The 23,032-nt window shown below is 46.2% G+C and overlaps 1 protein-coding gene across 2 annotated transcripts in view; it reads right to left on the reverse strand.

Annotated features, from left to right (window-relative positions):
- Positions 1-5,894: 5,894 nt before the first annotated feature.
- ZMYM5 (zinc finger MYM-type containing 5) overlaps positions 5,895-23,032 on the reverse strand; it is a 96,806-nt gene continuing 79,668 nt past the window's right edge. The window contains exon 8 of one of the 2 annotated variants that reach the window (XM_058437782.1): positions 5,895-6,040. In XM_058437782.1, the coding sequence (XP_058293765.1) occupies positions 6,021-6,040 (20 nt within the window). In that variant the 3' untranslated portion in view covers positions 5,895-6,020. Of the gene's footprint in view, positions 6,041-12,679; positions 12,870-23,032 lie in introns of those variants that run through there. The other variant, XM_058437781.1, reaches the window with a different exon arrangement.

Consider the following 23,032-nt stretch of genomic DNA (forward strand, 5'->3'; position numbering starts at 1 on the left):
CGGCTGAGGCACATGAATTGCTTGAACCCGAGAGGCAGAGGTTGCAGTGAGCCAAGAACATGCCACAGAACTACAGCCTGAGTGACAGAGCGAGACCCTGTCTCAAATCAATCGATCAATCAATCAATCCTACCAGCCAGGAGCGGTGGCTTGTGTCTGTAATCCTAGCACTTTGGGAGGCCAAAATGGGCAGATCGCTTGAGCCCAAGAGTTCAAGGCCAGCCTGGGCCACATGGCGAAAATACAAAAAGTAAAAAAATTAGCCAAGTGTGGTGGCACATGCCTGTGGTCCCAGCTACTCGGAAGGCTGAGGTGGGAGGATCATGTGAGCCTGAGGAAGTCAAGGGCGTAGTGACCTATGATCGCATTCAGCCTGGGTGAGAGTAAGACCCTGTCTCCAAAAAAAAGCTATCAATAAGAAATCGTTAGTTAACTGGGTGTGGTGGCGCATGCCTATAGTCCCAGCAACTTGGAAGGCTGCGGTAGGAGGATGACTTGAGCCTAGCAGGTCGAGGCTGCAATGAGCTGTGATAATGCCACTGCGCTCCAGCCTGGGAGGCACACTGAGACACTGCCTCAAAGAAAAAAAAAAAAAAAACAGAGAAGAACAATGGCTCACACTTGTAATCCCAGCACTCTGGGAGGCTGAGGCCAGCTGAGACAGGCGGATTGCTTGAGCTCAGGAGTTGAAGACCAGCCTGGACAAAATGACAAAATCCACCTCTACAAAAAATACAAAAAGTAGGCCTGGAGTAATGGCTCACATCTGTAATCCCAGCACTCCAGGAGGCTGAGGCAGGCAGATCACCTAAGGCCAAGAGTTCAAGATCAGCCTAGCCAACATGGTGAAACCCCAGCTCTATTAAAATTACGAAAAAAAATAAAAAATTAAAAAATAAAAATAAAATGGAAAAGCAAGATCTATGACAATCTGAAGAAAGAGCATTCTCTAAGGAAAGAGAATAAGAGCAAAGCCTCTGACAAGATTGTGTTGTAAAACAGCAGATATTGCATGAATTTCAGTTTTAGTATCAATACTTAATAGTTGAAAATAAGTTTTAAAATGCTTACAGATCAGCAACTAAGCTCCATGGAGCCAGGAAACAAAAGTTTTTAAATGTTAGGGATCAATTCCCTAAACCCTAAAACATCTGAATGATCCCAACCAATAGCTGACAGCACCATACAATAAGCAAATACAAAGAACCTAAATAGCCAAAAAAATTTTTGAAAAAATAAAATTGGATGATTATACTACCTGATTTCAAAGCTTAGGGTAAATATGGTAATTAAGCAAGTACAATTTTGGAACTGACAAACTGGTCAATGAAACAAAAAAGTATAGATTTTTTTTTTCCAGGCTTTTTAATAAAGATGCAAGGGTAACAGGGCAACAAAGGGGAAATCATAAATTTTTTCAATTAATGGTGCTGGAACAACTGGAGACCTGCACGATAACAAGGATTTTTACGTCACACTCAAAATGTATAAAATGTAAAAGCTATAAAATTTCTCAAGAAAACATGAGAAAAGCTTTGCAATCTTAGGCAAAGATCATACAAGGACACAAAAAGAACAAAACATACAAGAAAAAAAAATTGATGAAATTTGGATTTGATAAAATATAAAAACATCTGTTCTTTGAGAGTCAAAGTTAAAAAACTTTACAGATGCAATGGCTCACACCTGTAATTCCAGCACTTTGGGAGGCCAAGACAGGAGGATAGTTTAAGCTCAGGAGTTAGGGACCAGCCTGGGTGACACAGCAATACCTCATATTTACTTTAAAAAAAAAAAAAAAATCAAAAAATTAGCCAGGCGTGATGGCACATGCCTGTAGTCCCAGCTACTCAGCAGGCTGAGGAAGGAGAATCATTTGAGCCCAGGAGGTCAAGGCTGCAGTGAGCCGAGATCACTCCACTGCACTTTAGCCTGAGTGACAGAGCAAGACTGTGTCCCCCCTCCCAAAAAAATAAATAAATAAAAATAAAAGAAAAAAATTTAAAAACAAGCCACAGTCCGGGCGCAGTGGCTCACGCTTGTAATCCCAGCACTTTGGGAGGCCGAGGCGGGAGGATCACGAGGTCAGGAGATCGAGACCACAGTGAAACCCCGTCTCTACTAAAAATACAAAAAATTAGCTGGGCGTGGTGGCGGGCGCCTGTAGTCCCAGCTACTCGGAGAGGCTGAGGCAGGAGAATGGCGTGAACCCGGGAGGCGGAGCTTGCACTGAGCCGAGATTGCGCCACTGCACTCCAGCCTGGGCGATAGAGCGAGACTCCATCTCAAAAAAAAAAAAAAAAAACAAGCCACAGACTGGGAAGAAGATTTATAACACAGACATATCTAGATTTGATAATTCAGTAAGAAGACAATCTGCCCAATTAAAAATGAACAAGGGGGGGCTGAGCGCAGTGGCTCACGCCTGTAATCCCAGCACTTTGGGAGGCTGAGCAGGCGGATCACAAGGTCAGGATATCGAGACCATCCTGGCTAACATGTGAAACCCTGTCTCTACTAAAAATACAAAAAAAATTAGCCGGACATGGTGGCTGGCGTCTGTAGTCTCAGCTACTCAGGAGGCTGAGGCACAATAATCACTTGAACTCGGGAGGCAGAGGTTGTAGCAGCCGACATGGAACCACTGCACTCCAGCCTGGGTGACACATGGAGACTTGCCTCAAAAAGCAAATTAACAAAAAATTAAAAATAGGCTGGGCGCGGTGGCTCACGCCTGTAATCCCAGCACTTTGGGAGGCCGAGGCAGGTGGATCACGAGGTCAGGAGATCGAGACCATCCTGGCTAACACGGTGAAACCCCGTCTCTACTAAAAATACAAAAAATTAGCCGGGCGTGACAGCATGCGCCTGTAGTCCCAGCTACTTGAGAGGGTGAGGCAGAGGAATGGCGTGAACCCGAGAGGCGGAGCTTGCAGTGAGCCGAGATCGCGCCACTGCACTCCGGCATGGGGGACAGAGCGAGACTCCGTCTCAAAAACAAAAAATCGAACAAAAAAAAGAAACCCCATCTTACTAAAAACACAAAATTAGCTGGACATGGTGGCACATGCCTGTAATCCCAGCTATTTGGGAGGCTGAGGCAGAAGAATCGCTTGAACCCGGGAGGCAGAGGTTGCAGTGAGCTGAGATCGCGCCATTGCACTCCAGCCTGGGCAACAAGAGCGAAAACTCCGTCTCAAAAAATAATAATAAAATAAAATAAAAATAATAAAAATAAAAAATAAAAACACCAAGTGTGGGTAAAATGTGGAGTAACCAGAAGTCCCTCATTGCTGGTAGGAATGTAAAATGATACAACCACTATGGAAAAGAGCTTGGCAGTTTCTTATACAATTAAACATACAGCAATTTACCCCTAAATATCTACCTACGCCACACGAAAGCCTAATATTCACAAGAAGCCTTGTAAACAAATACTCATAGTAGCTTTATTCACAATGGCCAGTAGTTGTAAGCAACTCAAATATCCATCCATATATCACGTACAAAACATAGTTATGTCCATACTATGGAATAAGATTCAGCCATAAAAAGGAACAAAATACTATACACACACAGATATGAATGAAATCTCATAAACATATGCTGAGCAAGAGAAGCCAGACACAGAAGAATACATACTATATGATTTCACTTAATATTAGAAAACACAAAACTTATTTATAATAACAGAAATAGCTATCTAAGGCAGGTAGAGTGCAGAATAACTATAAAAGGGCACAAGAGAACTTCTGTGGGGTAATGGAAGTGTTCTGTATTTTTATTATGGCAGTGCGTTACATGAGTACATATGTTTGTTAAAACTCATTGAGCTCAGCCAGGCAAAGTGGCTCACACCTGTAATCCCAGCACTTTGGGAGGCCCAGGCAGGTGGACTACTTGAGGTCAGGAGTTCGAGACTAGCCTGGCCAACATGGTGAAACCCCGTCTCTACAAAAATACGGGCCAGGCATGGTGGCTCATGTATGTAATCCCAGCACTTTGGGAGGCCAAGGTGGGCGGATCACCTGAGGTCAGGAGTTCCAGACCAGCCTGCCCAACATGGTGAAACCCCATCTCTACTAAAAATATAAAAATTAGCCGGACATAGTGGCTCACACTTGTAATCCCAGCTATTCGGGAGGCTGAGGCAGGAGAATCACTTGAACCCAGCAAGACTCCATCTCAGAAAAAAAAAAAAAAAAATACAAAAGATTAGCCGGGCATGGTGGTGCACACCTGTAACACCTGTAATCCCAGCTGCTCAAGAGGCTGAGGAACGAGAGTTGCTTGAACCTGGGAGGCAGAGGTTACAGTGAGTCAAGATCGCCACTGCACTCCAGCCTGGGCGACAGAGTGAGACTCGTCTCCAAAAAAAAAAAAAAAACAAAAAAAAACACCTCATTGAGCTCTACAACAGAATGTCTATTTTTATTATTTTATTACTATTATTATTTTTAATTTTCTTTTTAAATAGAGACCGGGTCTCATTGCAACCTTGACCTCCTGGGCTCAAGTGATCCTCCCATCTTCAGCCTCCTGAGTAGCTGGGACTACAGCGCAAATAGCTGAGACTACTGTGCACTCCACCACGCTGCCCCCAAGACATTTTTATGTTGTTGTTGCTTTTGGTTTTGTTTTTTGGGCAGAGTCTCGCTCTGTCACCCAGTCTGGAGTGCAGTGGCACAATCTGGACTCACTGCAACCTCCGCCACCCGGGTTCAACCGATTCTGGTGACTCACCCTCCCAAGTAGCTGGGATTACAGGCATGCACCACCAAGCCCGGTTAATTCTTCATATTTTTAGTAGAGACAAGGTTTCGCCATTTGCCCAGGCTGGTCTCAAACTCCTGAGCTCAGGCAATCCACCCTCCTCGGCCTCCCAGAGTGCTGGGATTACAGGCGTGAGCCACCGCGCCTGGCCCAAGGTACTATTTTTTTTGAGACAAGGTCACTCTGTCACCTAGGCTGGAGCACAGTGGCATGATCTGGGATCACTGCAACCTCTGCCTCCAGGGTTCAAGCAATTATCGTGCCTCAGCCTCCTGAGTAGGTGGGATTACAGGGATGTGTCACCACGCCCAATTAATTTTTATATTTTTAGAAGAGATGAGGTTTTTTTTTTTTTTTTTGAGACAGAGTCTGTCGCCCAGGCTGGAGTGCAGTGGCATGATCTCGGCTCACTGCAACCTCCGACTCCTGGGGTCAAGTGATTCTCGAACCTCAGCCTCCCCAGTAGCTGGGACTACAGGAATGCACCACCACACCCGGCTAATTTTTGTATTTTTAGTAGAGACGGGGTTTTGCACCTTGTTGGCCAGGCTGGTCATGAACTCCTGACCTGAGGTGATCCGCCCACTGAAAGTCTGGGGCTTGAGCCACCGCACCCCTGAGGTGCTTTTTATGAATGTAAATTAGGTGTCAATAAAGCTGATTACAATTTCTGAAAGGATTACCTTAAGTTTATAGATTTTACTTTGTATATATATGTTCAGTAAGTTAAATGAAATCATAATACAAAACACTGCTGAGATTTAAACTCTGAAGTTTGAAGAAAGTACACAACTCTTGACTCGTAGCTACCAGTACACAAAAATTTCTTATTTATATTCACTGAATATTTACTCAACAGCTACTTACCATATGCTAGTACGAACTGCAAGGAAAGACAGAATTCCAGAACAGAGAGAAGCCCAAATGTAACTGGATAGAAGAAGGACAAGATATTTAAAACTTACGTTGTTAGCAAGAATGCCCCATCACCACATCTTTCCAGAGCCTTTCGTGCAGGAGGTTTTGCTGCAAACTCTACAAAACCTTTTCCTGTAGCTCTACCGCGATCATCCACAACCACAACAGCTTTCTCTACTGGACCAAACTGAGAAAATGCTTGCTCTAGCAGCTCATTGGAAACAACTGGAGAAAGGTTCTTGACAGTCAAGGCTGCTCCATGTGTAGCAAAGCGAATCCGTAGAGGTCTGCTCTTGAGAATGGTGCCGTCCAGCTCTGCTTTTGCAATTTCAGCCAGGGTTCTGGATTCCTTTTTAGGAAGAAAAAAGATTTTTAAAAGATGACAGTAACAGAAAAAATTCAAAACAGTGTTTGGCTTCTAGGAAGAACTAGGTAGCTTTAGCAAATGGCTGACAGGGTCAATTTGATTTTGTATCTTTTAACTTTGGTATCACATGGTTTTTAACTATTCAATGATCATTTTAAATATTTTAATTAAAAGGTCCCAACTCCATTGTTTTGTTAAAAGTAATCATTTAAAGATGAGCTCTTCATAAGGCCAGTTACCAACTACTAAATATTCAAAGCAATAGTTTTTAAATCTCCTACATATATTAAAAACACATATTAACAACTTGACTAGAGGCTGGGCACAGTGGTTCACCCCTGTAATCCCAGCACTTTGAGAGGCTGAGGCAGGCAGATCACCAGAGGTCAGGAGTTTGAGATCAGCCTGGCGAACATGGTGAAATCCCACCTTTACTAAAAATACAAAAATTAGCTGGGCGTGGTGGCGGGCACCTTAATCCCAAATACCTGGGAGGCTGAGGCAAGAGATCTCTTGAACCTAGGAGGCAGAGGTTGCAGTGAGCCGAGATGGCGCTACTGCACTCCAGCCTGGTCAACAGAGCAAGACTCTGTCTCGGAAAAAATAAAAATAAAAAACAATAGTAACTTGACTAGAAACTATCATCAAAGGAATAATTCTCCATACCCTTTATGTTTTTTATCTCGTTGATTTTTTTTTTGTTTTTGAGACAGAATCTGGCACTGTCACCTGGGCTAGAGCACAATGGCGCAATCTCGGCTCACTGTAACCTGCCTCCCAGGTTCAACAGATTCTCCTGCCTCAGCTTCCCAAGTAGCTGGGATTACAGGTGCCCACTACCACGCCCAGCTAATTTTTTGTATTTTTAGTAGAGATGGGGTTTCACCATGTTAGCCAGGCTGGTCTTGAACTCCTGACCTCGAGATTTGCCCACCTCAGCTTCCCAAAGTGCTGGGATTACAGGCGTGAGCCACCGCGCCTAGCCTGTTTTTTATATCTTAACAAAACATCCCACCTCTCTACAGCCAGACAAATCACCTTTTCTTTTTATTTTCATTTCTCTTCAATTTTATATGTAAAACTATTAGTTCTTGGGTTTTTTTTTCAGGGGAGGGAGGTGTCTGAGACAGGGTCTTACTCTGGTGCCCAGGCTGGGGTACAGTGGCACAATCATAGCTTACTGCCACCTCAAACTCTGGGGCCCAAGGGATCTTTCTGCCTCACCCTCCCAAGTAGCTGGGATTACGAGTGCATGCCACCAAGTCTGGCTAATTTTTTAATTTTTTGTAGAGATGGGGGGGTCTCACTATATTGCCCATGCTGGTCTCTTGAACTCCTGGCCTCAAGCAGTCCTCTCACCTTAGCCTCCCAAAGTGTGAGATTACAGGTGTGAGCCACCTTGCCCTAGCCAATGTCTTCTTAATGACTTCTCCTGAAATACTGGCATGGGTTACACATTTCTCACTATTACATGAAGAAAAACAAAGGCAACATTCACGAGCTATAATAGTTCTCGCCATTATATAAAGTGTACATATGCACTTATTATAAACTAAAAAATATGCTCATTGCTGAAACTACAACGTAAGAGAACTTCCTTCTACTTTGAGAATTCAAAGTTGGTGTAGAATATGGGCAGCACCTAAAACAATAAATAAGGAACTGGTAAATTTAATAGAAGTATGTCTTTTTCATTGTGTTATGGGAACTCTCCAAGGACAACTGAATATGTAAGAATTCTTACATATGTATATGTAAGAATACAAACATACTGTCTTATGAAAAACGTCTTAAGGTCACAAGAGCTCTTTATTCAATCCCTAAAGTGTTCATGACAGCTGGAAATTATTGCCCTTTATTGCAAAAATCCACCTATAGAATTATTTTTACAAAAACAAATGAAGTTACCCTTTTTAGAGATATAGTCATCCCTCTGTATCCATGGATTCAACCAAAAGTGGATCAAAAATATTCGGGGCCAGGCCCAGTGGCTCACACCTGCAATCCCAGCACTTTGGGAGGCTGATGCAGACAGATCACTTGAGGTCAGGAGTTCAAGACCGGCCTCCTGGCCAATATGGCAAAACCCAGTCTCTACCAAAAAATACAAAAATTAGCCAGGGCATGGTGGTGAGCACCTGTAGTGCCAGGTACTTGGGGAACTGAGGTGGGAGAATCTCTTGAACCCAGAAGGCAGAGGTTGCAGTGAGCCAAGATCACACCACTGCACCCCAGCCTGGGCGTCAGGGAGAGACCCTGTGTCCAAAAAAAAAAAAAAGAAAGAAAAGCAAACATTTGGGAAAGAAACAATTTAAAATTGACAGGCAGGGTAAGGGGGCTCACATCTGTAATCCAGCACTTTGGGAAGCCAAAACAAGAAGAATCCTTGAGGCCAGTAGTTTAAGACCAGCCTAGGCAATATAGCAAGACCTAGTCTTTATTCCTTTAAAATAAAAAAATAAAATTTAAATAAAAGAAAATAGGCCGGGTGCGGTGGCTCACGCCTGTAATCCCAGCACTCTGTGAGGCCAAGGCGGGCGGATCACGAGGTCAGGAGATCGAGACCATCCTGGCTAACACGGTGAAACCCCGTCTCTACTAAAAATACAAAAAATTAGCCGGGCGCTGTGGTGGGCGCCTGTAGTCCCAGCTACTCAGGAGGCTGAGGCAGGAGAATGGCGTGAACCCGGGAGGCGGAGCTTGCAGTGAGCCGAGATAGCGCCACTGCACTCCGGCCTGGGCGAAAGAGCAAGACTCCACCTCAAAAAAAAAAAAAAAAAAAAAAGCGAGTAAAAGGTCAGATTCAGACCATCCTAACCACATGGTGAAACCCCAACTCCACAAAACAAAAAAAAAAAACAAAAATTCCTATAGTCTCAGCTACTCAGGAGGCTGAGGCAGGAGAACCGCTTGAACCCGTGAGGCAGAGGATGCACTGAGCTGAGACAGCGCCACTGCACTCACACCTGGGAGACAGAGCGAGACCCCGTCTCAAAAAAATAAACAAACAAAAATATAAACCAAATAATACAGCGTAACAGCTATTCATATAGCATTTACATTGTACTAGGTATTATACGTAATCTAGAGATGATTTAAAGTATACAGGAGGATTGCATGGGTAACATGGAAAAACAATGCCATTTTTACACAGTATAAGGATTTGAGCATCTACGAATTTTAGTACTGGAAGAGGTCCTAGAATCAATCCCCCACAGACACTGAGGGATAACTGCATTCTAAACAGTCGTTTTGTTTATTGCTTTTAACTCACTAGTAATAGTAGTAGCAGCAAGCACTTAATAAACACCTAAAATGAGATGGGTACTTTCTTACCTAATACATCATATAATCCAACAACTCTTAAGAGGCAGACGTTAGAAACAGTCTTGAAAGTGAGAATAGGGCTGGGCACAGTGGCTCACGCCTGTAATCCCAGCACTTTGGGAGGCCGAGGCAGGAGGATCACGAGGTCAGGAGATTGAGACCATCCTGGCTAACACAGTGAAACCCCATCTCTACTAAAAATATAAAAAAAATTAGCCGGGCGTGGCAGTGTGCACCTGTAGTCCCAGCTGCTGGGGAGGCTGAGGCAGGAGAATGGTGTGAACACGGGAGGCGGAGCTTGCAGTGAGCCGAGATCCCACCACTGCACTCCAGCCTGGGTGACAGAGCAAGACTCCATCTCAAAAAAAAAATAAATAAATAAAGTGAGAATAGGAAGAAATACGAAGACATTTCATGGGGTGATAATATGTATATTTTGATAGGGGTTTGAGTTAAACAGACATATACATTTGTCAAAATTCACAAACCAGTGGCCAGGCATGGTGGCTCACACTTGTCATCCTAACACTTTGGGAAGCTGAAGAGGAGGGATCACTTAAGCCCAGGAGTTTGAGACCTGCCTGGGCAACATAATGAGAGAGACCTTGTCTCTACAAAAAAATAAACAAAATTAGCTGGGTGTGGTGATGTGTGCCTGTGGTCCCAGCAACCTGAGGGGCTGAGGTGTGAGGACCACTTGAGCCCAGGAAGTGGAGGCTAGAGTGAGCCATGATCATGCCACTGCACTCCAGTCTGGGCACTCTGTCCCAAGAGAAAAAACGAAAATCACCAACCAGTACACTTAAAATGTGTGCCCTTTACTATATGTAATTTTTTTTTTTTTTTTTTGAGACGGAGTCTCACTCTGTCACCCAGGCTGGAGTGCAGTGGTGCAATCTCACTGCAAGCTCCGCCTCCTGGGTTCACGCCATTCTCCTGCCTCAGCCTCCCGAGTAGCTGGGACTACAGATGCCTGCAACCACGCTCGGCTAATTTTTTGTACTTTTAGTAGAGATGGGGTTTCACCGTGTTAGCCAGGATGGTCTCGATCTCCTGACCTCGTAATCCGCCTGCCTCGGCCTCCCAAAGTGCTGGGATTACAGGCGTGAGCCACCGCGCCTGGCCTACTATATGTAAATTTTTAAAACCCTAAAAAATAATATGCCGGGCATGGTGGCTCACGCCTGTAATCCCAGCACTTTGGGAGGCCGAGACAGGTGGATCACCTGAGGTTAGGAGTTCGAGACCAGCCTGGCCAACATGGTGAAACCCTATCTCTACTAAAAATACAAAAATTAGCCGGGCATGAAGGCGGGCGCCTGTAATTCCAGCTACTCCAGAGGCTGAGGCAGGAGAATCGCTTTAGTCCAGGAGGTGGAGGTTGCAGTGAGCCAAGATCCCGCCACTGCACTCCAACCTGGTGACAGAGCAAGATTCCGTCTCAAAAAAAAAAAAAAAAATTACAGTATCTTAAAGGTTTTAGATTTTTTTAAAAAGAAAAAAACTAATAAAAATACCGTACCATGTAATTACAATTTTCTCTACATATTAAGATTTTGTATCGTCCAGACAGAGAACCCAATTTTGAAAGTCAAAGTTCCAGGCCGGGCACAGTGGCTCACCCTGTAATCCCAGCACTTTGGGAGGCCAAGGCGGGAGGATCGCTTGAGCCCAGGAATTCGAAAGCAACCTGGGCAACATGGCGAAACACCGCCTCTACAAAAAATACAAAAATTAGGCGGGCTTGGGGGTGCGTGACTGTAGTCCCAGCTACTCGGGAGGCTGAGGTGGGAGAACTTCTTGAGCCCAGGAGCTGAGATCGCACCACTGCACTCTAGCCTGGGTGACAGAGTGAGACCCAGCCTCAAAAAAAAAAAAAAGGCGTAAACCTTCGCAATTTTTGTTTTGTTTTGAGACAGGATCTTGCTCTGTCGCCCAGGCTGGAGTGCAGTGACGTGATCTCAGCTCACTGCAGCCTCTGCCTCAGCCTCCCAGGTAACTGGGACCACAGGCGCACACCACCACGCCCAGCTAATTTTTGTATTTTTAGTAGAGATGGAGTTTCGCCATGTTGGCCAGGCTTGTTCAAATTTTTTTAAAATATAAAGGAATCAAAATTTTTGCATAAATTATTGGAAAACTTTTCAAAGTTTAGATTAAAAGGGAGTAAACTATATTACTCTGATACTGGGATATGTATCAGTAATTTATGAAGTAGTACTGTGTATCATCTATTCTCCCCCCTATAAAAACGTGAAACTCTCCAGGATGTCTGGTAGAAAAACACTATATTAGATACATACAATTAAACACCGTCTCATTACTGCAGATTAAACGGTGTTACTTGAGTACAGAGTTTGGGCACCTAAGCAGTCTGAGGTAAATAGCAGGCTGCACTGAGTTGAGAAAGTGGCAGGCCAAGGTAGGAGGATCGCTCGTGCCCAGGAGTTCGAGACCAGCCTGGGCAACATAGCGAGAGCCCATTTCTATTAAAATAAATAAATTTAATTTAAAAAGAAATAAAGTGGTCTACCCTTAAACGCATATAGGTGTGGTTGAAGCCAAGGATGGGATGTGAATAATTGTTTAAGAAGCAAGTCTCCTGGACCCTCACGGGCCAGTGATACGTCTGGTCCGACTGAAGCTTCTTTTCCAAATTTACATCACGATTTTTGCCTTGAAGAATTATCGGCCCAAAACGCTGCCCGCCCCTGTCCCCTGACCCTTTCGGTACCCGGGGCAACAGGGAACCCGTGAGCGCTCGCTACCTGGGCAGGGTGCACCATGCCCGATCCAGCGCAGGGCAGCAGGCCTGCAGCCACCGCAAAGCACGATCGGCGCACGGCAGAAAACGGCGGCCACCGTGAGCGCAGGAAATCCCGGGACCGCGAACTCGAAACCAAAGGCGCCGAGCTGGGGAAGCGGCCAACCCCGCACAGGAGGATCGATGAGGCCGAGTGGCGCCACGGTTGCCACAGGTTGAGGCAGCGTCCTGGGACGAGGGTGGCCTCAGCCCCACGACCCCGCGGCAACCCCGACAGTCCTTTTGTTCCCTCGCGCGGGCGGCCTGACACTCACCAGGCGGATGAAGCCGAAGCCACGGTCCCGATTAATGAAGACTTCGCTGGGCTCGCCATAGCGTTCGAAGAGCCTCTTGAAGTCCTCCTCCGTGATGTCGGTGGGCAGGTTTCCCACGAAGAGGCGGCAGCGCTGCGTGTACGTCTTCTCGCCCGGCTTGAGAAAACTCTTGATGTCGATAGTGAACCCCATCTCCTCGTCCGGGTGGTCCTCCGGAGGCGCGGGCGCGGGCGGTGCCGGCTCCCCGGCAAGAGCGAGCGCCATGGCTGCCGCGGCCGCCGGCTCGCTCTCGCCCGCCGCGGACTCCAGGGCGCGAAGGCGGGCCGGGTTTTTCTCAATGCGCACTTGCTTCAGGTTTCCTCTTAACATCATCTCACTGAGTTCGCGTCGGACACCGGATACAAGCCTAGATTTATATATCGTGTGTCTATATATATATATATATATATAGTCTCTACATAAACGTATGGCAACAAAATATCGACAATCAAGAGACCGCTAGGTAGGCGAGCCGGCAACCCGTCCTCCCCCAACTCACGCCCGCTGCAGCTGCACATTCAAAATGGCGCTGCCACAAACTGCAGTTGGAAGAAGAGACGCCGGTGCAAGTCCCGCCCCTCCGCCAAAGCCGGCGCCGGAACGACGCGCCTGCGCACTCCGGGCACCAACGGACTGTTGACTGACCGCGCATGCGCATAACGTTGCGCGTGCAATCGACAAACCTCCTCCTAGGAGGGTGAAGATGTCCCTTCCCATCCTGCTAAAATATCAGACTGTTGTTGGCTGTACTCTTGGGACAAATTATGTGATGTGTGCAGCAGTGTGTGAAAATACAATGACTTGAGTAAACATCCTTACCCTTTTAGATATCAAGCTCAATTTTCTGTTTGTTTTGTTTTGTTTTGTTTTGTTTTGTTTTTTGAGACCGAGTCTCCCTCTGTCGCCCAGACTGGAGTGCAATGGCGCGATCTCGGCTCACTGCAACCTCCGCCTTCTGGGTTCAAGCAATTCTCCTGCCTCAGCCTCCTGAGTAGCTGAGATTACATGCGCGTGCCACCACGCCTGGCTAATTTTTTTTGTATTTTTAGTAGAGACAGGGTTTCACCATGTTGTTAAGGCTGGTCTCGAACTCCTGACCTTGTGATCCACCCGCCTCGGACTCCCAAAGTGTTGGGATTACAGGCGTGAGCCGCCGCTCCCGGCCATATCAAGCTCAATTTTCAATGACTGTGGAAAAATAAAAACTTGCATATTTTGGATGTAGCATTCAATAACAAGATACCTCCCAGTAATTTTTAAAAACCTTTATTTCTGTTTCAAGAGCAAGGTTTTTATATTTCCTAGTTAAACAATACAATTCTATAAAATAACTGTGCTGTTGATGATTGGCCTCAGAGGACTCCATGAAATTGCTTATAAAATTAGTATAATCAGGCCATGAGCTCTTCTAGGCCATAGTCTTATGACAAGGGTCAACAAACTTTTTCTGTAAAGGGCCAGATAGCCAGTATTTCAGATTTGCAGGCCACATTCTCTAACAACTACTCAACTCTATGCTCCTGGCACATGGTGAGTCCTCAATGAATGTTGGAAAGAAATGAACTCAGTCACTATGCAAAACAGTTCAGCAGTATCTCATGAAGCTTGACATTTGCTTACTTTACAATAGCAATCCCATTTCTAAGTATTTACCCAAGTGAAATGAAAACTTGTGTTCCTGGCCGGGCGCGGTGGCTCACGCTTGTAATCCCAGCACTTTGGGAGGCTGAGGCAGGCGGATCACGAGGTCAGGGGATCGAGACCACGGTGAAACCCCGTCTCTACTAAAAATACAAAAAAAAAAAAAATTAGCCGGGCGTGGTGGCGGGCGCCTGTAGTCCCAGCTACTCGGAGAGGCTGAGGCAGGAGAATGGCGTGAACCCAGGAGGCAGAGCTTGCAGTGAGCCGAGATTGCGCCACTGCTCTCCAGCCTGGGCGACAGAGCGAGACTCCATCTCAAAAAAAAAAAGAAAACTTGTGTTCCCACAAAAATCTATACGCAAATGTTTACAGGGGCTTTATTTGTCCTCAAAACAAAAACAAAAGAAACAATTCAAATGTCCTTCCACTGGTAAATGGATAAACAGTGGTACATCCACATAACAGGATACTACTCAGCAATAAAAAGGAATAAACTACTGATACAAGCAACACCATGAACTGACACAAGCAATGCCCTGACTCAAAAGGTTACAAACTGTGTATATAACATTCTAGAAAAGGCAAAACTATTGCCGCAGAACACAGATTGGTAGTTGCCAGGGACTGGGGTGTGGAAGGCAGTTAACCACATGGTGACACTCGGAAGCTTTTGGAATGATGGAACTAAATCTTGATTGTGGTGATGACTACACAATTGTATGCTTTTGTCAAAACTCAGTCGAACGGTGCACTAAAAGGGCGGATGTTGGCTGGGCTCGGTGACTCACACCTGTAATTCCCATCACTTTGGAGGCCAAGGCAGGCGGACCAACTGAGGTCAGGAGTTCGAGACCAGCCTGGCTAACATGGTGAAACCCCATTTCTCCTAAAATTACAAAAAATTAGCCAGGCATGTTGGCGCAAGCCTGTAGTCCCAGCTATTGAGGAGGCAGAGGCAGGAGAATCGCTTGAACCCGGAAGGCGAAGGCGGAGGTTGCAGTGAGCTGAATGGTGCCATTTCACTCCAGCTTGGGCAACAAGAGACAAAACAAAGGGTGAATGTCACTGTACTTTTTTTTTTTTTTTGAGACAGAGTCTTGCTCTGTTGCCCAGGCTGAAGTGCAGTGGCGTGATCTCGGCTCACTGCAAGCTCCACCTCCTGGGTTCACGCCATTCTCCTGCCTCAGCCTCCCGAGCAGCTGGGACTACAGGTGCCCGCCACCACGCCCGGCTAATTTTTTTTTTTTATATTTTTAGTAGAGACGGGGTTTCACTGTGTTAGCCAGGATGGTCTCGATCTCCTGACCTCGTGATCCGCCTGCCTCGGCCTCCCGAAGTGCTGGGATTACAGGCATGAGCCACTGCACCCTGTGTTACTGTACTTGTTACACTTTGAACAAACATTTTTTAACTACCCAAAAGAATAAAAATAAAACACAATCAACACTAATCTCTATTTACCTCAGTCCTCAGTAAATTTACCACCCAAATCCTTTTTTTTTTTTTTTTTGAGACGGAGTTTCATTCTTCTTGCCCAGGCTGGAGTGCAGTGGCACGATCTCGGCTCACTGCAACCTCTGCCTCCCGGGTTCAAGTGATTCTCCTGCCTCAGCTTCCCAAGTAGCTGGGATTACATGTAACCACGCCTGGCTAATTTTGTGTATCTTTAGTAGAGATGGGATTTCGCCATGTTGGGCAAGCTGATCTGGAACTCCTGACCTCAGGTGATCCGCCCGCCTTGGCCTCCCAAAGTGCTGAGATTACAGGTGTGAGCAACCGTGCCCAGCCATCACCACCCAAATTCTAATCCCCTAGATTCTAATACACATCCAGCTCTACACAGTCCTCAATCTGACCCAGTTTCCCCCATCCCTCCCAGGTGCTCCAAAGCCTTCTATTGTACTGAGTCCTTGGAAATTCACTCTCTGTCATCGGCAAAATCATCTGTCCTTAACTTTTTCTCTGATCACTTCCCTGCTTTAACTGGAACATGGTCTTCTTCTGAGGACTGCTTCCCCTGCAGCCCTCTCCAGAAGTGGGTGTGTTCTTATCCTACATCTCATGTGTCATAGGACATAGAATAGAAGCTTCTTGATCCCTTTCAACTTCAAGACCATTTCCCTTCCTTTCTTTGACAAAAATCCCAACTCCAACAAGGTCATCCCAACTCAAACTCTCACTCTCATGCTCACTAGTCCCTCCCGAGACCACATGTCTCTTCCTGCTCTCCCTGTAATGCTATTCTGAACTCTCTTTAAATGCATTACCACAAATAGGCTGGGCATGCTGGCTCACGCCTGTAATCCCAGCACTTTGGGAGGCGGAGGCAGGTGGATCACCTGAGGTCAGGAGTTCGAGACCAGCCTGGCCAACATAGTGAAACCCTGTCTTTACTAAAAATACAAAAAAGGCCGGGTGTGGTGGCTCACGTCTGTAATCCCAGCACTTTGGGAAGCCGAGGCTGGCGGATCACGAGGTCAGGATATTGAGACCATCCCAGCTAACAAGGTGAAACCCCATCTCTACTAAAAATACAAAAGTTAGCTAGGCTTGGTGGCAGGCACCTGTAATCCCAGCTACCGGGGAGGCTGAGGCAGGACAATGGTGTGAACCCAGGAAGTGGAGCTTGCAGTGAGCCGAGATCGCACCACTGCACTCCAGCCTGGGTGACAGAGCGAGACTCCGTCTAAAAAAAAAAAAGATATTTGGCTGGACTCAGTGGCTCACGCCTGTAATCCCAGCACTTTGGGAGGCCAAGGCAGGTGGGTCACCTGACATTAGAAGTTTGAGACCAGCCTGGCCAACATGGTGAAACCCCGTCTGTACTACAGGTACAAAAAATTAGCCTGGCGTGGTGTTGGGTGCCTGTAATCCCAGCTACTCGAGAGGCTGAGGTATGGGAATCTCTTGAACCCGGGAGGCGGAGGTTGCAGTGAGCCGAGATCATGCCACTGCACTCCAGCCTGGGCAACAGAGCGAGACTCCGTTTAAAAAAAAAAAAAAAAAGAGTTTCTGCATTATATGTCTCCAATTGTTCATCATTTATTCTCTTCTTGAGCCAAAGTAATGAGTCTTCTGCCCCCACCATTTCATTCTTGTGAACCCTTCTTTGTCATAGTCAGCAACATCCTCCACTTTGCCAGACCCCATATTCAAATCTCAGATCTTCCTCCAGTCAACCTTTTAGCAGTATTTGACATTTATAGATCTTTGCCTTGGCTTATTCAACTATAAAATAGGCATAATACCTACTTCACAGAGGTATTGTGCATATTAAATGCTTAACTAAGGCTGGGCTCAGTAGGTCATGCCTGTAATTTCAGCACTTTGGGAGGCCAAGGCAGGCAGATCACTTGAGGTCAGGAGTTCAAGACCAGCCTGGCCAATATGGCAAAACCCCGTCTCTACTAAAAATACAAAAATTAGCCAGGTGTGGTGGCAGGAGCCCGTAATCCCAGCTGCTTGGGAGGGTGAGGCAGGAGAATCGCTTGAACACTGGAGGTGGAGGTTGCAGTGAGCCAATATCGCACCACTGCACTCCAGCCTGGGCTTTGCAGTGGGACTCTGTCTCAAATAAATAAATAAATAAATAAATAAATAAATAAATAAATAATTAAAGTACTGGCCGGGTGTGGTGGCTCACGCCTGTAATCCCAGCACTTTGGGAGGCCGAAGCAGGCGGATCATGAGATCAGATCGAGACCATCCTGGCTAACACGGTGAAACTCCATCTCCACTAAAAACATAAAAAATTAGCCGAGCGTGGTGATGGGCGCCTGTAGTCCCAGCTACTCGGGAGGCTGAGGCAGGAGAATGGTGTGAACCCAGGAGGCAGAGCTTGAAGTAAGCCGAGATCACGCCACTGCACTCCAGCCTGGGCGACAGAGCGAGACTCCGTCTCAAAAAAAAAAAAAAAAAACAGAAAAACAAAATGTTCTGTCATCATAAATATTAGTCAGTGTAGCCGCACGGTGGTTCACGCCTGTAATCCCAGCACTTTGGGAGTGGGAGGCGGGTGGATCACTTGAGGTCAGGAGTTCCAGAGCAGCCTGGCCAACATAGTGACACCTTGTCTCTACTAAAAATACAAAAATTAGCCGGGAGTGATGGTAGGCATCTGTAATCCCAGCTATTCAGGAGGCTGAGGCACAAGAATCCCTCGAACCAGGGAGGCGGAGGATGCAGTGAGCCAAGATCATGCCACTGTACTCCAGCCTGGGTGACAGAGTGAGACTCCATCTCTAAATAAATAAATAAATAAATAAATATTAGTTAGTGTTATCATTGATCACTTTCCTGCCCCCTTCTTGAAACTGTTCTGTCATTACTCCTGTCACACTCTTCTGTGTTATTCCTGCCTCACTGGCTACTTCTCAGTTCCTCTGCCTCTCTCAAGAATCTTGACTCCTGAGAGAGTCAAGAGAACCACAGGCCTCAGCTCTCCTCTCCTCTTCAGCTACACTGATTTCCTAGGTCAGACCTGCACACTAGTGTGCCTCAGATGCATTAGAATTGGTTTTCTAAATCTTGACACTATAGACATTTTGACCAAATGATTATTTATTGTAAGGGAATGTTGAGCAGCATCCTTGGCTTCTACCCACTGGATGCCAGTAGCACCCATTCCCAATGACAACCCAAAGTGTGCCAGGCATTATTATTATGATTTTTTCTGAGACAGAGTCTCACTCTGTCACCCAGGCTGGAGTCCAGTGGCGTGATCTCAGTTCACTGCAAACTCTGCCTCCCAGGTTCAAGTGATTCTCTTGCCTCAGCCTCCCGAATAGCTGGGATTACAGGCACATGACACCACGGCTGGCTAATTTTTGTATTTTTAGTAGAGACAGGGTTTCACCATGCTGGCCAGGCTCGTCTCAAACTCCTGACCTCAGGTGATCTGTCCACCTCGGCCTCCCAAAGTGCTGGGATTACAGGTGTGAGCCACCATACCTGGCCTACTATCACCTTTTACAGATGAAAAAACCTAGGACAGGCCGGGCGCGGTGGCTCATGCTTGTAATCCCAGCACTTTGGGAGACCGAGGCAGGCGGATCACGAGGTCAGGAGATCGAGACCATCCTGGCTAACATGGTGAAACCCCATCTCTACTAAAAATACAAAAAAATTAGCCAGGCGTGGTGGCAGGCGCCTGTAGTCTCAGCTACTAGGGAGGCTGAGGCAGAAGAATGGCGTGAGTGAACCCGGGAGGCGGAGCTTGCAGTGAGCTGAGCCAGCACCACTGCACTCCAGCCTGGGCGACAGAGCAAGGCTCTGTCCCAAAAAAAAAAAAAAAAAAAAAGAAAAAGAAAAAGAAAAAAGAAAAAACCTAGGACAAAGAGATGCTAAGTAACTTGCCAAAGATCACACAATTAATACGAAGTTGAAGGCTGGGTGAGGTGGCTCAAGGCCAAGCGCCTTGGCTCACTCCTGTAATCCCACCACTTTGGGAGGCTGAGGCTGGGGTCATTTGAAGTCAGGAGTTCAAGACCAGCCTGACCAACATGGTGAAACCCCGTCTCTACTAAAAATACAAAAAATTAGCCAGGCAGTAATGGTGTGCACTTGTAATCCCAGCTACTCGGAAGGCTGAGGCAGGAGAATTGCTTGAGCATGGGAGGCCAAGGTTGCAGTAAGCTGAGATCGCACCACTGCACTCCAGTCTGGGCGACAGAGTGAGATCCTGTCTCATCAAAAAAAAAGTTGAGCTAGGATGTGAATTGTTAAACAAAATGTATGGGAAGTAGCCAGGCATGGTGGCTCATGCCTGTAGTCCCAGCACTTTGGGAAGCCAAGACAGGTGGATCACTTGAGGCCAGGAGTTCGAGACAGCTGGCCAACGTGGTGAAACCCCATCTCTACTAAAATACAAAAAATAGCTGGGCATGGTGGCAGGCACCTGTAATCCCAGCTACTAGGGAGGCTGAAGCAGGAGAATCGCTTGAAGCCAGGAGGTGAAGGTTGCAGTCAGCCAAGATCGTGCCACTCAGCCCGAGCAACAGAGCGAGACTCAAAAAATAATAATAAAAACAAACAACACCCCCAAAAAAACAAAATTAATAATAATAATAAATAATTAAAATAATAAAAACAGAAGCCAGGAAGTGTGGCTCTAAAATCACTAGTCTCACTTCTGTTATGAGGCTATAGAAAATAAAATAGGCCAGGCGTGGTGGCTCACGCCTGTAATCCCAGCACTTTGGGAGGCTGAGATGGGTGGATCATCTGAGGTCGGGAGTTTGAGACCAGCCTGACCAACATGGAGAAACCCCGTCTCTACTAATAAAGTACAAAATAAGCTGGGCATGGTGTCGGGCACCTGTAATCCCAGCTACTCAGGAGGCCAAGGCAGGAGAATTGCTTGGACCTGAGAGGCAGAGATTGCAGTGAGCCAAGATCGCGCCATTGCACTCCAGCCTGGGCAACAAGAGCAAAACTCCGTCTCAAAAAATAATAATAATAAATAAAATAAAATAAAATCACTAGTCAAAGTTGCCCCCTAGTTACTTTACATGTATACCTGGATGCCCAGCATCTCAAATGTAAAGTGTCCAGACCAAGACTGTGGGTGATCTCTTCACAGACCTTTCTGGACCCAGTCCTTACCGTTTCATGAATGGCACTGCTATTCATCCACATCTTCAAACCCTCAAACTAGAGGTCTTACTTTACTCCTTTTCTTACTACAGCAACAATATCCAATCAGCAAATCCTGTTGGCTCTACTTTCAAAATATATCCTGAACACATTCTAAGCCAACTCATCATCATCTAATAACTACTAGCCATTATCTGATAACTACTGAAGTACTCTCCTAATTATCTTCTTGCTTCCCCTCCTGCTCTGCTAACGTCCTTTCTCTTTCTTGTTTGTTTTGATTATTTCTATTAATTTTCCCCAGAGAAGTACTAACATCTATTCCCTAGAGAGCAGAGATGTATTTTATCATATTATTATTATCTTTTTAGACAATATCTCCCTGTGTCACTCCAGGCTGGAGTGCAGTGGTACCATCACAGCTCACTGTGCCTCAACTCCCCCAGGCTCAAATGATCCTCCTGCCTCAGCCTCCCAAGTTCCTGGGACTACAAGCATGTGCCATCACATCTGGCTTTTTTTTTTTGAGACGGGGTTTCACTCTTGTTGCCCAAGTTGGAGTGCAATGGCGCGATCTCGGCTCACTGCAACCTCCGCCTCCCAGGTTCAAGCGATTATCCTGCCTCAGCTTCTGGAGTAGCTGGGATTACAGGCATGTGCCACCACGCCTGGCTAATTTTGTATTTTTAGTAGAGATGGGGTTTCTCCATGTCTATCAGGCTGGTCTCGAATTCCCGACCTCAGATGATCTGCCTGCCTTGGCCTCCAAAGTGCTGAGATTACAGGCGTGAGCCACTTTTCCCAGTCCATCTGGCTTATTTTTAATTTTTTTAGTGGTGTGTTTTTTTGGTTTGTTATTTTGTTTGTTTGTTTTTTGTTTTTTGAGATGGTATCTTGCTCTTTTGCCCAGGCTGGAGTGCAGTGGCGTGATATCGGCTCACTGCAACATCCATCTCCCAGGTTCAAGCGATTTTCCTGCCTCAGCCTCCAAAGCAGCTGGGATTACAGGCCGGCGCCAATATGCCCAGCTAATTTTTTTATATTTTTAGTAGAGATGTGGTTTCCCCATGTTGGCCAGGCTGGTCTCAAACTCCTGACATTGTGATCCAACCACGTTGGCCTCCCAAAGTGCTGGAATTACAGGCTTGAGCCACTGCGCCCGGCCTTGTGATGTTGTCTTTACATGTTGCCCAGGCTGGTCTTAAACTCCTGGGCTCAAGCAGTCCTCCCACCTCGGCCTCCCAAAAGTGCTGGAATTGCAGGCACAATCCACTGCACCCAGCTCAGAGATGTATTTTAAATTTAAGTCACACTTTTGCTTTCGGGAAGATCTTGTCGAGACATAATGAGAAACTTGCATGCTAAAACTACCAAGACATGCTGGAAAAACTAGAAAAATAAATCCTTTACATGCAGAGCTAAATTCCCAAAAGAGTAAGAGAAATACACTCTGGTATAATATGAAATATACTTGGGCTTTGTTCCCACTTCCTGTCATGGAGCTTTATTTTTATTTTATTTTATTTATCGATATTTATTTTGAGTCTCAGGCTGGAGTGCACCGGCAGGATCATAGTTGACTGCATCCTCAAACTCCTCGTCTCAAAGGGTCCTCCTAGCTCAGCCTCACCAAGTGCTGGCATTACAGGCTTGGGTTATGGTACCCCCTGGCATCACAAAGCCTTTAAAACCTTTGGAACTTCCTGAGGGATGGGAGGGTCTTTTGTTATTAATAATGAGCACCTTTGATAACACCTGAGTTTATGCTAATGCAGTGACTTGACATAGGGAGGGAGGTACCTTAGGCAGCACTGGCTAGGGCTGGGCTCCATAAAGATCAAGTGATTAGAGGATTAGGGGGTTGGAACTCTCAGCCCCAGCCAGTGAGAAAAGATAACTTTTATCTGAGGAATGCAAATCCTTTAAATTATGAACCCTGTGAACCCAGTGGCTCCTGCCTGTAATCCCAGCACTTTGGGAGGCCAAAGAGAGAGGATCCCTAGAGCCCAGGCGTTCAAGGCAAGCCTGGGCAACACAGCAAGACCTTGTCTTTTTTTTTTTTTTTTTCTTTTGAGACAGAGTCTTGCTCTGTCGCCCAGGCTGGAGTGCAATGGCGTGATCTCGGCTCACTGCAATCTCCGCCTCCCAGGTTCAAGCAATTCTCCTGTCTCAGCCTCCCAAGTAGCTGGGACTACAGGCGCCCGCCACCACGCACGGCTAATTTTTCGTAATTTTAGTAGAGACGGGGTTTCACTGTGTTAGCCAGGCTGGTCTCGATCTCCTGACCTCATGATC

The sequence above is a fragment of the Hylobates moloch genome, unplaced genomic scaffold, assembly GCF_009828535.3.
Source record: "Hylobates moloch isolate HMO894 unplaced genomic scaffold, HMol_V3 SCAFFOLD_4, whole genome shotgun sequence".
In the NCBI taxonomy this organism is placed as follows: domain Eukaryota; kingdom Metazoa; phylum Chordata; class Mammalia; order Primates; family Hylobatidae; genus Hylobates; species Hylobates moloch.